This window comes from Chiloscyllium plagiosum, unplaced genomic scaffold (genome assembly GCF_037043375.1).
Source record: "Chiloscyllium plagiosum isolate Xiang-an unplaced genomic scaffold, Cpla_swu_hap1 HiC_scaffold_16, whole genome shotgun sequence".
NCBI classification, from domain to species: domain Eukaryota; kingdom Metazoa; phylum Chordata; class Chondrichthyes; order Orectolobiformes; family Hemiscylliidae; genus Chiloscyllium; species Chiloscyllium plagiosum.
The window spans coordinates 72,165,450-72,183,527 of NW_028270154.1; the positions used below are offsets into that span (position 1 = coordinate 72,165,450).

The following is an 18,078-nucleotide window of genomic DNA, read 5'->3' on the forward strand; positions in this document are numbered from 1 at the left end:
ATTAACAAGGTTAGATCTCACGGAATACAAGGAGAACTAGCCATTTGGATACAGAACTGGCTCAAAGGTAGAAGACAGAGGGTGGTGGTGTAGTGGACAGCGAAGAAGGCTGCCTCAGATTACAACAGGACCTTGACCAGATAGGTTAATGGGCTGAGAAGTGGCAAATGGAGTTTAATTCAGATAAATGCGAGGTGCTGCATTTTGGGAAAGCAAATCTTATCAGGACTTATACACTTAACGGTAAGGTCCGAGGGAGTGTTGCTGGACAAAGAGACCTTGGAGTGCAGGTTCATAGCTCCTTGAAAGTGGAGTCACAGGTAGATAGGATAGTGAAGAAGGCATTTAGTATGCTTTCCTTTATTGGTCAAAGTATTGAGTACAGGAGTTGGGAGGTCATGTTGTGGCTGTACAGGACATTGGTTAGGCCACTGTTGGAATATTGCGTGTAATTCTGGTCTCCTTCCTATCGGAAAGATGTTGTGCAACTTGAAAGGGTTCAGAAAAGATTTACAAGGATATTGTCAGGGTTGGAGTATTTGAACTACAGGAAGAGGCCGAACAGAGTGGGGCTGTTTTCCCTGGAGCGTCAGAGGCTGAGGGGTGACCTTATAGAGGTTTACAAAATCATGAGGGGCATGGATAGGGTAAATAGACAAAGTCTTTTCCCTGGATTCGGGGAATCCAGAACTAGAGGACATAGATTTAGGGTGAGAGGGAAAAGATATAAAAGAGACCTAAGGGACAACTTTTTCACACAGAGGGTGGTACGTATATGGAATGAGCTGCAAGAGGAAGTAGTGGTGGCTAGTACAATTGCAACATTTAAGAGACATTTGGATGGGTATATGAATAGGAAGGGTTTGGAGGGATATGGGCCGGGTGCTGGCAGTTGGGACTAGATTGGGTTGGGATATCTGGTCGGCATGGATGGGTTGGACTGAAGGGTCTGTTTCCATGCTGTACATCTCTATGACTCTATGAATACGGAAGCATCTGTGGTGGAAAGTGAGGACAAGGGGGAATCTATCGCTGTTGTAAGGGAAGGGAATGGGTGAGGCCAGAAGTACATAGAACATAGAACATAGAAGAATACAGCGCAGTACAGGCCCTTCGGCCCTCGATGTTGCGCCGATCCAAGCCCACCTAACCTACACTAGCCCACTATCCTCCATATGCCTATCCAATGCCCGCTTAAATGCCCATAATGAGGGTGAGTCCACCACTGCTACTGGCAGGGCATTCCATGAACTCACGACTCGCTGAGTAAAGAACCTACCCCTAACATCTGTCCTATACCTACCCCCCCTTAATTTAAAGCTATGCCCCCTTGTAATAGCTGACTCCAAACGTGGAAAAAGATTCTCACTGTCGACCCTATCTAAACCCCTAATCATCTTGTACACCTCTATCAAGTCACCCCTAAACCTTCTTTTCTCCAATGAAAAAAACCCCAAGTGCCTCAGCCTTTCCTCATACGATCTTTCTACCATACCAGGCAACATCCTGGTAAACCTCCTCTGCACCCGTTCCAATGCCTCCACGTCCTTCCTATAGTATGGCGACCAAAACTGCACACAATACTCCAGATGCGGCCGCACCAGAGTCTTATACAACTGCAACATGACCTCAGTACTCCTGAACTCAATTCCTCTACCAATAAAAGCCACTACGCCATATGCCTTCTTCACCGCACTATTTACCTGGGTGTGGGAAATGGGTCAGATATGGCTGATGACTCTGTCAACCACAAATGCTAGCAGACCTGCTGAGTTTCTCCAGCATTTTGTTTTTGTTTCAGATCTCCATCGTCTTCAGTTCTTTATTTTTATTCTACCTGTTCCAGGATTGTGTGAAGTTTTCACCCACTGCAGTAAGTGGTCATGGAGCTCAATCGCTGAATTGTCAAGTAGGAATTGGGCTATATTCGCAGGCTGTGATCGAACACCCCTCATTTCACCTAAAGTTTGGTGTTGACTCCAGTGTGCAGTGCATAAGTTACAAATTGTGGGTCACTCCCAAATGTCACACTCAAAGTGAAGGAGTTAGTGTATGGGTAAGACTGTCAGTAAACCTTCACATATTGGTGGGAGGGTAAGTCCAATTACACATATAGATGTGACTGCCAGTACAATTAAACATGTTGGCATGATGATTAGTACAATTACACACTTTTATACAATTAACATCTAAATGTGATTTCAATTACATATGTATGTGTGATTGTTCATACAATCACACATCTAAGTGTGACTGTGATTACACATGAAGTGTGATTGTTCATTTATAGTAAATTAATGTTTTCCTTCTGTGATTATTCAATTAGAAGATACTGACAATGGCATTGTGGAAAATGTGGGTGTTGAGCAACTGAGCAGTTTAGAGATAGATAAAGTACAGGTGCCAAAAAGGTTGGCAACACTCCAGGGAGAGAAGTTGCAAGGTCTGAATGGGATGCATCCCAAATTGCTGGGGTAAGTAAAGAAGCAAATAGTGGAGCCGTTGACAGAAATCCTGCTGGCATATCTGAACACAGGATTAGTGTTCCGGGCACCGGAGGATTGTAAGTATGACACAGTAATTTAAGGAAGGGACAAGGATAACCCAGGAAATTACAGACCTCTCAGCTTGACATCAATAGTGGGAGAATGGATAGAAACCACAATACAGGAGAAGGTAAATACAGACACAGAGAAAAATATGTTATTACTGTACAGTCAACATGACTTTGTCAAGGGCAGGTCAACTCATAAAACATAGAACACAAACAACAGAACATTGAACATACAACAATATAGGACAGGAACGGGCCATTTGGTCTATGATATTGGACTGAACATGATACCAAATTAAACTTAGCCCTTCTGCCTGACCTTAGTCTATATCCCTCCTTTCCTTGCATATTCGTGTGTCTATCTAAAAGCCCTTTAAATGGTCCCAGCGTATCAGCTTCCACCACCAGTATGTTCCAGACTCCTACCGATCTCTGTGTAAAACACTTGCCCCTCACATCTCCTTTGAATTTTCACTCACTTACCTTAAATGCATGCTCCCTAGTATTAGATTAGAGCTGACTGTCAGCTCTACCTGTGCATCTCATAATTTTATAGACTTCTATCCAGTCTCCCCTCAACCTCCACTGCTCCAGAGAAAACAACCTGAGTTTTTCTAGCCTTTCCTTCTAGCTCATACCATCTAAGCCAGGCAGCATCCTGGTGAACCTCTTCTGCACCGTCTCCAAAGCTTTCACACCCTTCCTGTAATATGGTGACCAGAATTGAATGCAATACTCTAAGTGTGGCCGAACCAAGTCTTATAAAAATGCAACATGACATCCTGACTCTTGTACCAATGCTCTGATCAATAAAGGCAAGTAAGCCATACGCCTTCGTTACCCCCCATCTACTTGCATGGCCACTGTCAGGGACCTATGGACTTGAACCATAGCACTCCAACCATAATCTACCATTAACTGTATACTTTTCCTTAACATTTGATCTCCCAAACAGCAGCACCTCACACTTGCCCGGATTAAACTCTTATCTGCCCGTTTCTCTGCCTGTATCTGCAACTGACCTATATCCTGCTGTATCCTTTGACAACCTTCTACACTATCCACAGCTCCACCAATCTTTATGTTATCTGCAAACTTACTAATTCACCATCTACATTTTCATCAAAATTATTTAGATATTTCACAAACAGCAGAGATCCCAGTATGGATCCCTGCGGAACAGTACTAGTCACTGACCTCCAGGCTGAAAAACATCCTTCTACCGCTACCCTCTGCCTTCTATGAGCAAGCCAGTTCTGAATCCAAATGGCTAAGTCACCGAGGATCTCATGCATCTTAATCTTCTGGATGACCCTACCACGAGGGACCTGGTCAAAAGCCTTACTAAAATCCATGTAAACAGCATCCACTGCTCTTCCCTCATCAAGCACCTTCGTCACCTCCTCCAAAGATTCAATCAAATTAGTAAGACATGTCCTGCCCTGCATAAAGCCATGCTGACTGTCCCTAAGTGGACCATGCCTTTCCAAGTGAATTTAAATCCTATCACTCAGAATTCTCTCTAATAGCTTCCCAATCACCGATGTGAGACTCACCGGTTTATTGTTTCCTGGATTTCCCTTCTTGAACAGAGGAACAACATTAGCTACTCATTAGTCCTCAGGGACCTCTCCAGTCACTAGCGAGGACATAGAGACCTTGGTCAAGGCCCCAGCAATCTCATCTCTTGTCTGTCTCAATAACCTGGGGTAGATACCATCAGGCCCTAAGGACCTATCCACCTTAATGCTCTTCAGGACATCAAACATAACATTGCTTGATCTCAAAATGCCAGAGCATATTAGAATACTCCACACCAATCTCACTATCTTCCATATCCTTCTCCTGGGTGAATACCAACACAAAATACTCATTTAGAATCTCGACTACATCCTCTGCCTATAAGCACAAGTTCCCTCCTTTATCCTTGAGTGATCATACCTTCTCCCTAGTTATCCTTTTGGTTCTTATATATAGAATACCTTGGGATTCTCTTTAACCTTACTTGCCAAGGTTGTTTCATGGCCTCTCCTTGCCCTCCTAATTCCCTGCTTGAGTTCTTTCCTGCTTTCTTTATATTCCACATAGGTCGTGTCTGATTTTAGCTTCCTCAACCTTACATATGCTTCATTTTTCCTTTTGACTAAATTTATAATCCCACTCGTTATCCATGAGTCCTTTACCTTACCATCCTTGTCCTTCCTCCTTGATGGAAGGTGCCAGTTCTGAACTCTCCAAGCAGGTCTTTAAATAACTCCCACATAACAGCTCCTCCCAATTAACACTCCTTAGCTCCTGCCTAATACTGATGTAATCTGCCCTCCCCTAATTTAGTACCTTCCCACAGGTCCTGACGTATCCTTATTCATAGCTATTTCAAAACATAAAGATTTGTGATCACTGTTTCCAAATTGTTCTTCCATGAAAGCTTGGTCACCTGACTAGGCTCATTAGCCAATATAAGTCCAGTGTGGCCCCCATTCTGCCCCATTTAAGCCTCTTGCCCTCAAGAAATCTCAGTCAATATTGGGATGATAAAGTCACCCACTATTACAACCCTGTTCTTATGGCATCTTTCCATAATCTGCCAACATATTTGTTCCTCAATATCTAGGTGACTGTTTGGGGGTCTATAGTATAATCCTATCAGAGAGATTGCACCCAATTATTTTTGAGGTCTACCTATATTGCCTCAGTGGATGAACTCTCCAGTACATCCTCTCTGAGTTTAGAACGTCATTCCTCCACCTGTTTTATCTTGTTCTCTACCTCACTTAAATCAAAGAAACCCTGGAACCTTGAGCAGTCAGTCTTGTCCCACTCTCAACTCAAGTCTCTGTAACATCATAGTCCCATGTACTGCTCCAGGCTTTAAGTTTTTGTGCCTTCCCCTTGTGTTGAAATAAACATACTTCAGATTGTCAGTCCCATTGTGCTCATTTACCTGTCTCTGCCTGTCCTTCCTTTCAGACTTATTGCTCCTAACCTTCCCCTCAATCCCTCCACTTGCTGACCTGCTGCTCTGGTTTCCATCCCCCTGCCACTCTCGTGTAAACCCTCCTCAGTAGCACCGGTGAACCTCCCTCCAAGGATATTGGTTTCCCTTCAGTTTAAGTACAATTCATCCCTCTTGTACAGGTCACACCTGCCCCAGAAGAGACCCTATGAACCAAGAACCTGAAACCCTTTCCCCGCTCCTGTTCCTTAGTCAAACATTCATCTGTCTGATCCTTCTATTCCTTGCCTCACTAGCATGTGGCACTGGTAGTAACTCAGAGTACTAGCCACAAGGTCCTGTTTTCCAGCCTCTTTCCAAACTCCCTTTACTCACTCCATAGAATCTCATCCCTGTTTCAACTAATGTCATTGGTACCAATGTGCACAACGACCTCTGGCTGCTCACTCTCCTTCTTAAGAATTTCATGCAATTGCTCAGAGACATCCTTGACCCTGGCATCCTGGAGTCAGACAAATTTGATTGAGTTCTTTGATTAGGTGACACAGGCAGCGGATGAGGGTAATACAGTAGATAAGACCACAAGACATAGGAGCAGAAATTAGGCCATTCGGCCCATTGAGTGGTGGAGCAGACTCAATCATGACAGATAAGTTTCTCAACTCCATTCTCCCACCTTCTCCCTGTTACCCTTGATCCCCTTGATATTCAAGAACCTATCTACCTCAGTCTTAATATACTCAATGACCTGGCCTCCACAGCCTGCTGTGGCAATAAGTTCCATAGATTCCCCACTCTCTGGCTGAAGAAAGGTTTTTCCTTATCTCCATTCTAAAAGGTTTTCCCTTGACACTAAGGCTGTTTCCTCGGGTCCTAGTCTCTCCTACCAATGGAAACATCTTCCCAACATCTACTCTGTCCAGGCCATTCGGTATGCTGCATGTTTCAATTAGATTCCCCCTCATCCTTCTAAACTCCATCGAGTATTGACCCAAAGTCCTCACAAGTTCCTCATAGGTTAAGCTTTTCATTGCTGGGACCATTCTTGTGAACCTCCTCTGAGCATGTTCCAAGGCCAATACAATCTTCCTGAGATGTGGGCCGAAAACTGCACACGACACTACGAATGTGGTCTGACCAGAGCCTTATGGCCAGATGTTATTGGGCTTTCGGAAAGCATTTGATATGGTGCCACATGGTAGGTTGATTAGCAAATTAGAAATGTTTGCGACTGATGATACCTTGGCAGCACGGATTAGAAATTGGCAGAAACATAGGAAACAGAGGGTAGGTATAGATGTGTGATTCTCAAGTTGGGAACAAGTGGAAATTGGCAGCACGGTGGCTCAGTAGTTAGCACTGCTGCCTCACAACGCCAGGGACCCAGATTTGATTCCAGCCTTGGGTGACTGTCTCAGTGGAATTCTCCCCGTGTCTGCATGGGTTTCCTCCCGCTGCTCCGGTTTCCTTCAACAGTCCAAAGATATGCAGGTCAGGTGAATTGGCCATGCTAAATTGCCCATAGTGTTAGGTGCATTAGTCAGAGCAGAATGGCTCTGAGTGGGTTACTGTTTGGAGGGTCGGTGTGGACTTGTTGGGCCGAAGGGCCTGTTTCCACACTATAGGGAATCTAATCTAATCTATCTGGTGTTCCTCAGGAATTGACTTCTGGCACCTTGCTTTCTCTGATTAAACAAATGGTTTGGAGATGGGTGTTGAGGGCAAAATCTGTAAATTTGCAGATAACACTGAGCTAAGCAGAATAATAAATCGTGAGGATGATGCTGGGTGACTCTAGAAGGACAGCGACAGGTTGGCCAAATGTGCAAACACCTGGAGGACGAATCTTAATGCAAGAAAATGTGAGATTGTGCACTTTGGAAGACGAAACATGGAGACACAACACAGGTACAACTTTGAGATGAGTAATGGAGCAAAGGGTTTACATGCATGATTCTCTGAATGTGGCCAGGCAAGTTGAAATAGCTGTTAAGAAAGCTTAGAGAATCCATGAGTTTATAAATAGGGGCATAGAGTGAAAAAGCAAATAAGTGATGGTACACCTCTAGAGGGAAAGATAACAGAAATTGAGCTGCCTCTTCTTGCAGCAGAGAAGATTAAGAGGTGACCTTATTGAAATGTTCAAAATCATGAATTATTTCGAAAGGGTAAAGAAGGATATTCTGTTTCCACTCATGGGTGTCAGTATTCAGGGTTACAATTTCAAGATTGTCAGCAAGAGAGCTAAAGGTGAGATGAGGAGAAACTGCTTTACTCAGACAGCTGTTCGAATTTGGAATGTACTACCTGGGAGAGTGATAGAAATGGAATCTGTAGGGGATTTCAAAAGAGAGCTGGATATATATTTAAAAGTGATGAATTTAGAGGGCTATGGAGTTGGGCAGGAGAATGGGATTAGCAGGATAACTACTTTTTGACCCAGTACAGATATGATGGGTCAAATGGGCTTCTTCTCTACTGTAAAATTCTATGATTCCACAATTCTAGCTGGGTAGAAGTGTACAGTAGTGCCCCTGATGGGAGATACGTTCCAGGACCTACTGCGGAAGCTCAAAACTGCGGATAGGAGCGAACCCATTCATTTAAAATGGGAAATTTACCTTCCCGGCAGTCCTCAGGCCCTGGTTCTGGAAGGTTCCCTATAATATGTTCGGGCCGCGGCAAACCACGGGTAACTGAAACTGCGGAAAACGATTCTGCAGATATTGGGGGGGGGGGGCGCAGTCGCCCTATACTTACATGTACCACACCATCCTTGTTCTTGTCCATTTTCTGTGATGGTACAGATTGATATGAAAGATTGTTAAGAAATGACACATGTAAGTGTGACTGTCAGTATACTTCCACTTGTAAGCGCAACTAAAACTACATAAATGCCGTGATTGTCAGTACAATCACTTCTCACTGTGACCGTGAGTCACATGTAGGTGTGATTGCCAGTGTAATCACACTTGTAGTTATCAGTACAATTAGACATGCAAACTGTGACTGTAAGAATAATTACATAGAGATTTACCTGGAGGCAAGATTCTATAAACTCATCCATCGTTACCACACCATCCTTGTTCTTGTCCATTTTCTGTGATGGTACAGATTGATATGAAAGATTGTTAAGAAATGCTTCCATAAGGAACACACAGATACTTCCTCCACTGGTCTAGTCCATGCATGAAACAATCTTGGTGTAGATTTACATTTGAAACATTTATGAAATTGAACAAGAATGCTAGTCTAGCTGTGTTTATTACCAGCAACAGGACTGGACAAAAAGACTGCAGCACCATCGCCAAATCACAAAATATGTCACTGTGCCCACCATCATCACTGGGTCAAAATTCTGGAACTCCCTCCCTCACGGCATTCTGGGTTTACCTACAGCACACGGTAATTAACTGCAGTGGTTCAAGAAGGCAGCTCACCACAACTTTCTCAAGGCCAACTCAGAATGGGCAATAAATGCTGGTGCAGGCAGCAATTTTCACAATCTGCGCAAGAGCTTGACGCACACTGAGTACCCAGATATAAGTAGTTACATCTGTATATGGGTGGGCTAAACCTGAAAGGGAGTGGCATAAACACCACCCATTGTGATGATATCATGTAGACTTGTGGATGGAATAGCTTGGTACCTTGAAGATCTTAACACTGAGTTCTCTGCAACAATGTCTATCATATCAATGAAAGCTGTCACTAGTTGCTAACATGCAATAAACTATATCTTGTTAATTGCAAAGGGCTCTTCCAGTTACACCAGGAAGTGGTTTCCCCCAGCCACACCACATACCATGGTTCCTTATATTTAAAGAAGATGGTGGAAGAAATTTACATCATCAGTGGCAGCAGCTCACCCATTTCAGTGGGCTGACATAGCCATACAATAAGGTCATACCTATGACTGCCACAGGTAAGGGATCAGAGAACGGGAGATCTCTCTTAAACCATGGAGCCACCCAAATTTATGTAAGATGTGAGTGCTGGGACATAACCATGAAGTGGCTGCTCAGAGTAAGAGGGTTCTGAAGGCGACTGAGCATAACTAGCACTATCCTTGTAAGCCATGATACTGACAATCAATCCATCAGTCTCATCACTTCCATAGCCATAGAACATGCCAAAAATAAATCATCGAACTCACCAATGAATTGGTTCTATCAGAAACATTTTAAACTCAGCTGTTAAGAAAAAGGCATGAAATTGGAATTTAGACCGCAATCCCAAACAGAGTTGAAGGTTGGTCATAGTATGATGAAAGGCGTATAACTTACAAATATATTAATATCATTAATGGAAATTTGTTTTCAAGATAGACGTAGATGGGTATTAATTGTTTCTGTTAATAATGTTCTTTCACAATAAAAAAAGAGAGGACTTTGAGAGCACTTCCATAATAATCATTAAAGCTAGAAACATGTTTGTTTTATTGGATTTACAACTGTTAACTTTGTTTCAGTTTAGGTTAGGAGACCAGATTGGTTGAGTTTCAAAACAAGTCCAGTTTCTCTCCAGGAAGGGGTTTAAGGGTGGTTCTGGGAACCAGTTTCCTCAGCTAAAGTGATTAGTTTGTAAGGAGAGTTTGGTTTGAAGTCTGCAAGTTATCAGAACTGAGAAAGTTTAAATTCTCAGATTTGGAAAGGACATATCGAATTGTCTCTACAGTCCATGATAAAAAAAACTGTAAGAGGTCAGTTAAGTAGAATCCTAAAAAGTTGAGACAGTGCATAATCTTCCTGTACTTGAGACTCTGCAGTGGCTATTGTGGGGAAACAGCTTATGATTTTATTCTGCTTTAAGATAACCATAATCACTCTACAGCCTCATGTGAACTAATTAATCTTAAAAAAATGATCTGTCAAGTCTGATTTCATTCTGAGATCTAGCTTGTCCAGTAGTGCCACCATGTGGGATCATGGGAACATTGATCTAAGGAGAAAAATAAATAAGATGCAGGTTTCCTGGAGTTCAGGCCTTGTCAAGTGTACCCTGAGTAATAAAGCGCCTTTTGAAACATAGCTGCTGCTGCCCTGTTATTCAAGTATGTGTCACAGTCCTAGTTGCAGCTGATAAATGATGAGATACACTGCCACTTGCCTCAGAATAACCAATAACCCTCACAGCAGCGACATTCTCGGGAACAATTGTGACTGGAGCAGGGTCTCTGCATGGTCACACAGACCCACTGAGTAGATCCCTGACATATCCAAACCACAAAACAATTCCATCATTGTGAGAAGAATCCAAACCTGGGGCCCAAGGGGAAAGGTCGAACAAGTTGCTCTCATTCAGACCACTACAGCGAACCCATTCTGGTAATGTTAAACTCTGAAAGAACTTGCCTGAAAAAAGACGTCCACATGATGGCGTGGAGCATCGTCCTTGAGCACAGGATAGGTGTACTTCCCCATCATGTCGTAGATAGCTCTCACAATGTCAGTCATCTCCTGTAGTTTCAGGAACAGCAAGTTCAGACACTTTCCTAAATTGAGGCACAATCAGCTCTACTACACTCACGCTATAGTGAAGATCATCCACTTTTACAATCGTTTTCCATTGAAAATTAATTGTCCAATACACTAACTCCTCATTCAAGACATATCCTCTAGTACATTTGCTTCCCATTGAAGACCATTAAAATTATCTTCTTTATTTAGATAGCTTATTCATTCTTCTTTCATGGAATTGATATTTTTCAGTTTTCAGAGAGAAAATCTGCAGCCTCATGTGAACTAATTAGCTAATTAAATCAAAAAAATGCCTCATTAAGGACCATGCTGTACTACACTAACACCTCATTGAAGACCAATCATTCAGGACAAGATCTTTGTATTAAGACCATCCCTCCAGTACAATAACTCCCCATTGAAGACTCCTCCTCTAGTGCACTATGTCCTGATTGAAGACTATCCCTCTGGTGCACTAACTGCCCATTTAAGACCATTCCTTCAGTACACTAACTCATCATTGAAGACTATCCTTCCAATATGTTAGAAAGTTCATTCCTCTCGTATACTAATTCCCCATTGAAGACCATACTTTAGTACACTAACACCCCATTAATGACCAATCATCAAGTATAAGGACTTCATTTTGAAGATTATCCCTCTAGTATACTAAATCCTGATTGAAGACCGATCATTGAGCATAAGCACTTCATATTGAAGACCATCCCTCTAGTACACTAACTCCCCATTGAAGACCAATCATCGAGTATAAGGGCTTCATATTGAAGACCCATCCCTCTAGTACACTAACCCCCCATTGAAAACAAGTCCTGTAGTTCACTACTTTCCAATGGAAGATTATTCTTTCAATACACTAACTAATCACAAAAGACTTTTACTCCAGTACATTAGCTCATCATTACAACCATTCCTCTTATTCATTAAGTCCTCACTGAAGACCATCCTTTGAGCAGACTAACTCCTCATTGAAGATCATTTCTTTAGTATACCCATTGAAGATTATACCTCTAGACACTAACTCCATGTTGAAGACTACTCCTAGAGTAGACTAATTTTTCATTGAGGACCATCCTTGTAGCTCCCACTTAAGACCATTCCTTCAATATACTAATATTCCATATATCAGTATGATACAGTATCACAATTGGCTTGAACATTGCTCCGGTAAGTTAAATAATATTTCTGGTATTTGCTGGTTTAATTTTGCATACCTCTTTGTTGATATATCCATCCTTATTAATGTCATAGAGGTTAAATGTCCACCTGAGCTTCTCATGAACAGTACCCCTCAGTAACACTGAGAGAGCCATCACAAAGTCCTGAAATTAGAAGATCACAGAATAAATGTGTCCTTTGATAATCAACACAAATCAAGCCAGTTGGGGGCCTGTGCATTTGGTCAAATGTTTTAAAGGAACCAATCCAATTTTGAACATCACAGAAGACAGAGGCAACCATTCAGTTTGTTTTCTAGCTTCTGTCAGAAAGAACGAGGTTCAATGGGAGGTCTGTGATCAGTGTATCTACACTGGGTGGCCTGTGAACAGCGTACCTACACTGGGTGGCCTGTGAACAGCGTACCTACACTGGGAGGTCTGTGTACAGCGTACCTACATTGGGAGGTCTGTGTACAGCGTACCTACATTGGGAGGTCTGTGTACAGTGTATCTACACTGGGAGATCTGTGATCAATGTATCTACACTGGGAGGTCTGTGTACAGTGTATCTCCACTGGGAGGTCTGTGTACACAGTGTATCTACACTTGGAGGTCTGTGTACAATGTATCTACACCAGGGGTTCTATATACAGTATATCTACACTGGGAGGTCTGTGATCAGCATTTCTATGCTGGGACATCTGTGTACAGTGTATCTACACTGAAGGTCTGTGTACAGTATATCTATGATGGGAGATCTGTGCACAGCATATCTATGATGGGAGATCTGTGTACAGTGTATCTATGCTAGGAGGTCTGTGTACAGTGTATCTATGCTGGGAGGTCTTTAGAGTCATAGAGTCATAGAGATGTACAGCACGGAAACAGACCCTTCGGTCCAACCCGTCCATGCCGACCAGATATCCCAACCCAATCTAGTCCCACTGCCAGCACCTGGCCCATATCCCTCCAAGCCCTTCCTATTCAAATGCCTTTTAAATGTTGCAATTGTACCAGCCTCTACAACTTCCTCTAGCAGCTCATTCCATACACGTACCACCCTCTGTGTGAAAATGTTGCCCTTTAAGTCTCTTTTATATCTTTCCCCTCTCACCCTAAACCTATGCCCTGTAGTTCTGGACCCCCCCTCCCCCCACCCAAGGGAAAGGACTTTGTCTATTTATCCTATCCATGAACACACATAAGCTTGTAAACCTCTATAAAGGTCACCCCTCAACCTCCGACACTCCAGGCAAAACATTTGATCTGCATATCTTCACTGGGAGGGCTGTGTACAGCGTTCCTAATCTGGGAGGTGTGTGTATAGTCTATCTACACTGGGAGGTCTGTGTACAGTCTATCTACACTGGGAGGTCTGTGTACAGTGTATCAATACAAAAATTAGCTGAGTGGTTGACACTGATGAAGAAGGTCTTAAGTTTTATGAGGATATAGACAGATTGATCAGAAAGGTAGATCAGTGGCGGATAGAATGTAATCCTGATAAATGTAAGGTGATGTGTTTGGAACAAGGAACAAGACAAGGGAGTATTCAACAAACGGCAAGACAGTAAGAAGCTCAGAAGAACAGAAGGACCTCGAGGTGCTTGTCCACAGATCACTGAAGGTGGAAGCCAGATTAACAGGGTCGGTAGGAAGGCATAGGGGAAACTTGCCTTCATCAGTCATGGTGTAGGTTAGAAGATCAGGGACATCATGTTGGAGCTGTACGGGCTTTGATTAGGCCACAGCTGGAGTACTATTTGCAATTCTGGCCACAGCACTATTGGAAAGATCTGACTGAACTTGCGTTGTTGCAATGCAGATTTGCCAGGATGTTTCCTGGGATGGAGCACTTCATCCCAGCTGGGTTGGAGCTGAAGAAAGGCTGGATAAACTGAATTGTTTTCTTTAGAGCAGAAACATTTGAGGTTGTCCTGATAGAGCTGTTCAATGGTATGAGAGGCATGGACACTGGTGATTGTAATGAGGTCAGCCAGCTGGACCTCATAAAGTGAGGTCCCTGATTGGGGCTGTTAATCTAGCCCAATCAGAGAACCCTGGCCGACAGATCAAAAGGGTGAGTGTCAGGGATACAGACACTCTGTTACTCACTACATCTCCATTGACATTAATTCTGCTGCCTCACAATGTCACTCAGTAACCTCATATTCAACAGCGCCCTGTGGTTCTGACTGTATCACAACTGATGATAATCTGCTTCCTCTAACCCAAAAACCCCTCTGCAACCACAGACCTATATTACTGATTGTATCTCAATTAACATTAATTCAGATGCCTCACATTGTACTCGGGAGCCCCTCTCCCAACAGCACCCTGTGTTACTGACTGTATCTGTCCTAAGATTATCCAGAGATGTCACACAGTTTTTCTTCTGTAAGCTCTCAATCCATCAGGTTCTGACTGTACCTCCCCTGATGTTTAACCAGCTCCCTCACATTGTCACTCAGTAACCCCTCTTCAACCAAAGCCAGGTGCGATTGACTATAACTCGACAGAAGTTAATCCAGTTCCTCACACTATCACTTAGAAACTCTGCTCCAAACCTGAGCCCTGTTTTACTGACTGTATCTTGATTAATGCTAATCCAACTCCCTCAACCTGTCATTCAAAACCCCTCATCCACTCCAACACATTCTTTACTGACTGTATGCCTACTGACTTTATTAGGCACCCTCACAATCTCACTCAGTAATCCTCATACTTCCCACCACCCTGTGTGACAGTATATATCTGTAATCATGTTATTCCAGCTCCCTAACACTGTCATGTTTTATCCCCCCTACCCCTCACTCCCTGCGTTTTTGACTATCTCATTGATTCTAATCCAACCCCTTCACGCTGTTTTTGTCAAACTCTTACAGACTATATATCTAAATATGTTAATCATACTTCCTAACAAGTCACTCAGTAACACTGCTTTCCCCCCAGCAGTCTGTTTTTGTGACTGTATCTCCCCTGATGTTAATTCATCTCCTTCACAGTCATTCAGTAACCTCATTATCCCTCCAGACTCATGTGTTGCTCACTTAATCTCATCATTCAGTCACTCAGCAACACTTCTGACTCCCCAGCAATCTGTTTTATTGACTGTATCACAGTTGATGTTAATCAAGTTCCCTCACACTGTGACTCAGTAAACCCCACAGTCCACAATGCCCTGTTTTACTGACTGTATTTCAACGTGTTACCCTGATCTCTCACACTGTCACTGAAAGCCGCCTCTTTCCAAGTGCCCTGTATTATCCCCCCTACCTCTCACCACCCTGTGTTACTGACTGTATCTCTACTAATGTTAATCTAGTTTTCTCACACTGTCACTCAGTATGACATGTATACCTATGCATTGTTTTCCTGACTGTATTTTTATTGATGTTAATTCATCTCAATCACATTGTCACTCAGTAAGACACGTATGCCTGTGCATTATTTCCCTGACTATTTTTATTGGTGTTAATCCATCTCCATCACACTGTCACTCAGTAAATGCTCTCCCAGAAAGTGCTCTGTGTTTCAGATTGTATCTCTACTGATGTTAAATCAGATTCTGCATAATGTTCTATTCTGAATCAGTATCACATCACCATCTTGTGTTACTGACTCTTTCTACTGATGCTAATCCAGCCTCCTCACACTCTCTTTGTCAATCCACCAGCACCTTGTTACAGATTAAATCTCTCAACATGTTAATCCTTCTGCATAACATTGTCATTCAGTAACACCCCCCCCATACATGTTTGACTGACTGCATCTCCTTCAAAGTCACTCAGTAACCTCTTTAACCCTCCAGAACATGTGTCAATTCATTTTAATCCAACTTCATCATTCTATTACTTAGCAAAGTAATCTGTGTTAATTATTGTGTCCCTGCTGATGTTAATTGAGTTCCCTGACATAGTCACTCAATGACCCTCACATCCACTGTGCCCTGTTCTACTGACCATATTTTCACTGATGTTATCCTGCTCCCCCATACTGTCACTCAGAACCCACTCTTAGTGCCTCAGTGCCCTGTATTATTGTCTGTATCTGTACTGACGTGTATTCAGCCACCTCACACTGTCACTCAGTAATCCCTATTCCCTTCCAGCTCCCTGTGTTATTGACTGTTTCTCTACTGATGATAATTTAATTCCCTCATACTGTCACTTCGCATTGCACATTCTCCCCAATACCCTGTGTTACTGGCTGAATCTCTACTGATGCCAATCCAGCTCCCTTACACCGCCACTTGGAAATCTCTCTTAATTGGAGCATTGTAACACTGACTGTGTCTCTACTGATGTCAATCCAGTTCCCTCATACCTTCCACCCCAGCCTCAAGTTCACCTAGACCATTTCTGACACCTCCCTCCCCTTCCTGGACCTCTCCGTCTCTATCTCTGGAATCTGACTCACCACTGATATCCATTTCAAACCCATTGGCTTCCATAACAACCTCAACCACATCTCCTCTTACCCACCCTCCTGCAAAGATGCTATCCCATACTCCCAATTTCTCCACCTCCATTACATCTGCTCCCAGGATGAGGCATTCTACTCCAGGATATCCTGGATTTCCTACTTTAAGAGACTGTAATGTTCTCTCCTTAGCAATTAAGGATGTTCTCAACCGTATCTCCTCCATCTCCTGCACTTCTGCTCTCAAAACTCCTCCCCCGACAACGATAAGGATAGAGTCCCCTTAGTCCTCATGTACCACCCCACCAACCTTCGAATCCAATGCATCATCCTCCGACATTTCACCATCTAAAATCAGACCTCACCTTCAAAAAGATTTTTCCATCCCCACCCCATCTGCTTTCTGCAGTGACCACTCACTTCGCAACTCCCTCGTCAACTCTACACTCTCCACCAACTTCTCCATCACACCCAGTACCTTTCCCTGCAACCGCAAGAGGTGCAACACCTACCCACGCCTCCCTTCTCACTTCCATCCAAGGCCCCAAATAATCCTTCCAGATCCAGCAGAGATTCACCTGCACTTCATCCAACCTGATCTATTGCATCTGTTGCTCCCGAAGTAGTCTCCTCTATATTGGAGAGACCAAGGCCAAACTCAGGGACTGGTTCACTGAGCATCTGGGGTCTGCACGCAACAATAAACCTGACCTTCCAGTTGCCATCCACTTTAATTCCCCTTCCCACCTCTCCGGTGACATATCCATCCTTGGTCTCCTCCACTGTCAGAGTGAGGCCAAATGGAAAGTGGAGGAACAACACCTTATATTTTACCTGGGGAGCTTACAGCCCAATATGACCTCAACATCTACTTCACCAGCTTCAAAATCCCTCCTCCCCCACCCTTATTCTATGTGCAGCCCTCCTCCTCCCTGACCTAACCTAACCTGTCCATGTTCCTACTCGCCTATCTGCTACACCCTTTCCACTGACCAATGACAATAACCCCCTACCTGAATCCACAATTCCCACCCACCCTTTTCTCAGCCCCAACACCATCAACCCCCTTCCCAACTCCCCCCCACCCGCTTCCCCTACCCTGCCAATATACTTCAGGGCTCCTCTCTCCTTCCCAGTCCTGATGAAGGGTTTTGGGTTTCGGCCTGAAATGTTGACTTTCCTCTGTAGCTTCTTTACCCTCCAGTCCCATGTGTTACTGACAGTTTCTCTACTCATGATAATCCAACTCCATCTCACTGTCTCTCACTTCACCCAGAGCACTGTTTTACTGACTGTACTTCAACTGATGTTAATCCAACTCCCTCACACTGTCACTCAGAATTGTCTCTCCCCTGAGTGCCCTGTATTATTGACTGTATCTGTACTGATGTTAATCCAGCAACCTCACACTATCACTCAGTATACCCTCTTCCAACAAATGCTCTTGGATGCTCTCTGACCTGCTGTGCTTTTCCAGCTTCACTTCTATTGACTCTAGCTTCCAGCATC

At 43.4% G+C, this 18,078-nt stretch overlaps 1 protein-coding gene across 5 annotated transcripts in view; it reads right to left on the reverse strand.

Moving 5' to 3' along the window:
- The window catches only part of LOC122556773 (A-type potassium channel modulatory protein KCNIP1-like), a 626,836-nt gene that overhangs the window by 11,944 nt on the left and 596,814 nt on the right, over window positions 1-18,078 (reverse strand). For all 5 annotated transcript variants that reach the window (XM_087995057.1, XM_087995056.1, XM_043703920.2 and 2 more), the window contains exons 5-7: window positions 12,202-12,309; window positions 10,865-10,969; window positions 8,548-8,610 (exon numbers count right to left, since the gene is read on the reverse strand). In XM_087995057.1, coding sequence (XP_087851183.1) covers window positions 8,548-8,610; window positions 10,865-10,969; window positions 12,202-12,309 — 276 coding nt within the window. The remainder of the gene's footprint in view (window positions 1-8,547; window positions 8,611-10,864; window positions 10,970-12,201; window positions 12,310-18,078) is intronic.